This window comes from Trichoderma evansii, assembly GCF_050947405.1.
Source record: "Trichoderma evansii strain SZMC 28006 chromosome Unknown GGI43scaffold_5, whole genome shotgun sequence".
NCBI classification, from domain to species: Eukaryota; Fungi; Ascomycota; class Sordariomycetes; order Hypocreales; family Hypocreaceae; genus Trichoderma; species Trichoderma evansii.
Genome location: NW_028145201.1, coordinates 509,030 through 512,654, shown reverse-complemented (window position 1 = coordinate 512,654; position 3,625 = coordinate 509,030). Strand labels below are relative to the sequence as shown.

Here is a 3,625-nt window from a genome sequence, read left to right as displayed (position 1 = left end):
GGCCGTAATGCACCGTAATAGGCCCCATTGAATTAGCTAGTGGCGGCGGGAGGAGCCGAGTATTATGTCCGTCATCTGCTACAATCCAAAGACAAGCCAAAGTAAGCCCTTCTTCACAGCCGATTTCTCTTTTTTAGTACAGCTCCTGCAGTGAAAAACTTAAAGTATTTTCTACGGAATAGTACCGGGATGCTCTGTAATCCCGCTTAGGAATAGCGTACAGGTAAGTCATAGCAAAAGGCATAGAATGTAAGTCACCGCAAGAGGCGTAGAAGGTAAGTTACAGTAAGAGGAATAATATTTGGCTCCTGGCTACGAAGTACGAAGTACCTGTATACATGAATATTCCATGATTTAGCTGACATAATCACAAGATCTTGATGCTTCCGATACCCAATTCACTTGGTGATGGTCGCACCTGATGCGCTCAATCCTCTCTCGACTACATCATACGTTTCCTTCAACAACCTCACCATCTCCTCAAGCTCCTCGTCTGAAGCGTTATACGGCGGCGCAATGATGATGTGGTCTCCTATCACTCCATCTGCCGTCCCCGCACCCGGATAGATAGACAAGCCGCGCCGAAAAGCCTCGTCAACCATCCTCCAAGTGAGGCGCATCTCGGGTTCAAACGGCTCCTTGGTCGCCTTATTCTTGACAAATTCAAGGGCCCAAAACAGGCCCCTGCCACGAATATCGCCAACATGCTTGGACTCTCCAAAGGTAGACTTGAGCACGGCCTCTAGCCATTGGCCCTTGGTTGCGCATCGCGAGATGAGGTCGTCCTGGCGGAGCACCTTCTGCACAGCGAGGGCAGCGGCGCAACTCACACCGTGAGCCTGGTATGTGTGGGAATGAATAAATGTGCCACTGCCTCTTTCCAGAACACTCACGACCTTCTCGTGGGCCAGAACTCCCGCCATAGGAGCATAGCCTCCACCCAGGCCTTTTCCCAGCGTAAGCAAGTCCGGGTAGACGCCATCGCCCTCCTGCTCAAAGGCAAAGTACGTGCCCGTCCTACCGCTGCCGCACATGACCTCGTCGAGGATGAGGAGGATGCCGTATTTGTCACATAGCTTGCGCACTCCTTGGTAGTAGCCCTTTGGCGCCGTAAGGCATCCCGCCGTCGCGCCGCCCACAGGCTCAGAGATGAAGCCGATGACCGTTTCTGGGCCAAGAGATTGAAACTCATCGTCTAGCTCCTTGACAAGCCTCGCGGCATAGGCTTCCTCAGCCTCGCCCTCCAATTGGTCGCGATAGGCATACGTAGGACTCACGTAGCTTACATTATCCATGAGCAAGGCATCCTCATAGGGCGCCCGTCTCGCGACGTGGCTTCCCACGCTCAATGACCCAATTGTAGCCCCGTGATATGACCGTTTTCTGGCCACGATCTGCTTTCTCTGTGGTTGGCCGTTCTCGACGTGGTACTGCCGCGCGAGCTTAAGGGCCGAATCCGTCGCTTCACTTCCCGAGCAAACGAAGAAGGCCCTGCTTAACCCGTACGGCTTTCCTTCCAGAAGTACATCGGCTAAATCTTCGGCAATGTGCGTTGTGAAGGCCACCGTGTGCGTGTAGCATACTTTGGTCATTTGCTCCGAAACAGCCTCTTGCACCTGAGGGTTCCCGTGGCCGATTATGGCCACGGCGGCGCCAGTACAGGCATCGAGGACACGGTGGCCCGAAGAGAAAGTAATGTAGGAACCCAAGGCCGTGGCGACGATTGGGGGACGCGAGAGAAGAGAGTTATGGAGAACGCGCGATGTGCAATCTGCCTCTCTGTCACAAGCAGTGGACGTGGTGATGCTCTCCATGGTGCTGTGATGCTTGGTAAATGTTCCTGAAGTAAAACCAAATGTTTTGGGAATAGATCTGCCGATGGAATTTCTCCGAGGCTTAAGCAACATGCGATTAGCAATATATAATCATGTGGCTAACCTTTGAGTCGAAGCCGTCGGGGCCAAAGCCACCAGTCTGCCGCGGCTGGACATTTGAGACAAACGACCTGATAACCAATCTTTGGGAACACCACCCGGCATACTGTAGAGAGCCGAAAGAGATGATCTGCAGTACATCACAAAAAGCAAATCTTAGACATTCTTACTCAGGCAAACCTCTCCCCACGTCAGCTCGTCAACTGGAATCGGCCTGGTCCTAGTAGAGGGTCTAAGTAGTGGAGTGAGTGTCCATTATATTATAGGTTCACGGTACACTTTGATTCAGCTCCTTCATTTGTCTTTCAACTTGGACCTGATGACGTATGTAAGACAATATTTGATTTATGTGTCCCCCCGAAGCACCTTCGGAAAAGAGTAAGAACGGAGCCATCTTCCCTGCCCACATGGAGGGGTGCGTTCTCGATGTTGGATCCAACACTTGTAAGAATGGGGGGTTATTGGGGGCGATGGCCCGGGCTGTCTGCCGTACTACGCCTTTAGTTCGACCCGATTGCGATTGAGCTTACGGTAGATGTTATGCGCCCTATGTTCGCCCTTGCAGCGATGCAGCCTCCCTACTCGTGTATCGTCCCATCGCAGGATTGTCATGAGTGTCTCATATGATATTACTCAGACCGCCTCGATGCCCCCTAAAAGCCTCGTTCTCATTCCAGTATAGCTAGCGAAGTCTTTGACTCTCTTTCTCCAGGTATCCCAGCCTTCTAGTTCTCGATGTGAAGATGTTTGTCTCATTCTTGCATGCTATTCGTATCCAGATCCGACAAGAGGCGTAGTAGTTGTATGTACTGCATGTCTAACGGAAGTTTCATGTTGTTAATGTCGTGGCGTATCATAATATCTTCTCCACATCGACCTAGATTTAATGTGTCTTAAATGACGAAGATAGCCACTGCTTCAACGCGAGGGGCAGGTGTCTTGCTCAGGTAATTTGGGTGCCGCAGACCTTTCCGCGTTTAAATGCCAAGACAACACATTTTCTCTGAGATTTGTTTTACTCGAACTGCGTGGCACATGTCGATTGGCTGGCTCATCTTTTGAATGATGTTTCTTTGACAAAAATGATTTAACCAAACCAAGGTCTCGCTTGTATGTTTCACTGACAGTAAGTCGCTCTTTTCGACTTAGTAATTCTAATCGCCTTTATAGTTGTGTCTTATTAGCTAAGTGATCTCGTCTCTGGTGTGGTAGATCTCTTGGATCTATGATGTCCGGCTGAAGCTGATGACCCCTTGCGTCCTTCACCTGGTAATAGTAATGCCAAAATGATGGAGTAATATGTCTCTCAGTCTCAACCAATCTGGTAACCAGATGTAACACAGCATATATTAGCCCAGCGATCAAGAAGATTAGAGTCTATTAGCTCTACTAGAAGGGAGACTGTTCTATGTAAGAACGGTATTCGCCTAAAGTAGTCATGAATGAAGCATATTAGAATGATGAACTCAATCATGTTAAATATGGATCAGGGATAGCTTGGCCCAATCGCTGAATGCAGCCAGAGCATCACGCCCGGGGTGGCCGGGTTTCTTTCTTTCTTTCTTCTTTTTTTTTGTCACGTTTGCACTTGACACATCTGGTGTGGTGCTATAGTACTAGCTGCGTAGAGCTTTCGAGACATATGGTGTAATTGACGAGGCCAGAGGCCCACAGTTAGCCAACGTCAGCCG

The 3,625-nt window shown here is 49.8% G+C and overlaps 1 protein-coding gene across 1 annotated transcript; it reads right to left on the bottom strand.

Moving 5' to 3' along the window:
* Window positions 1–398: 398 nt before the first annotated feature.
* On the bottom strand, window positions 399–1,814 carry GGI43DRAFT_381724 (putative aminotransferase; the record flags this gene model as incomplete). Its single annotated transcript, XM_083203157.1, has 1 exon — window positions 399–1,814. The coding sequence occupies one exon, from the start codon at window positions 1,812–1,814 to the stop codon at window positions 399–401; it is 1,416 nt and encodes a 471-aa protein (XP_083062568.1).
* Between the last annotated feature and the right edge of the window lie 1,811 nt (window positions 1,815–3,625).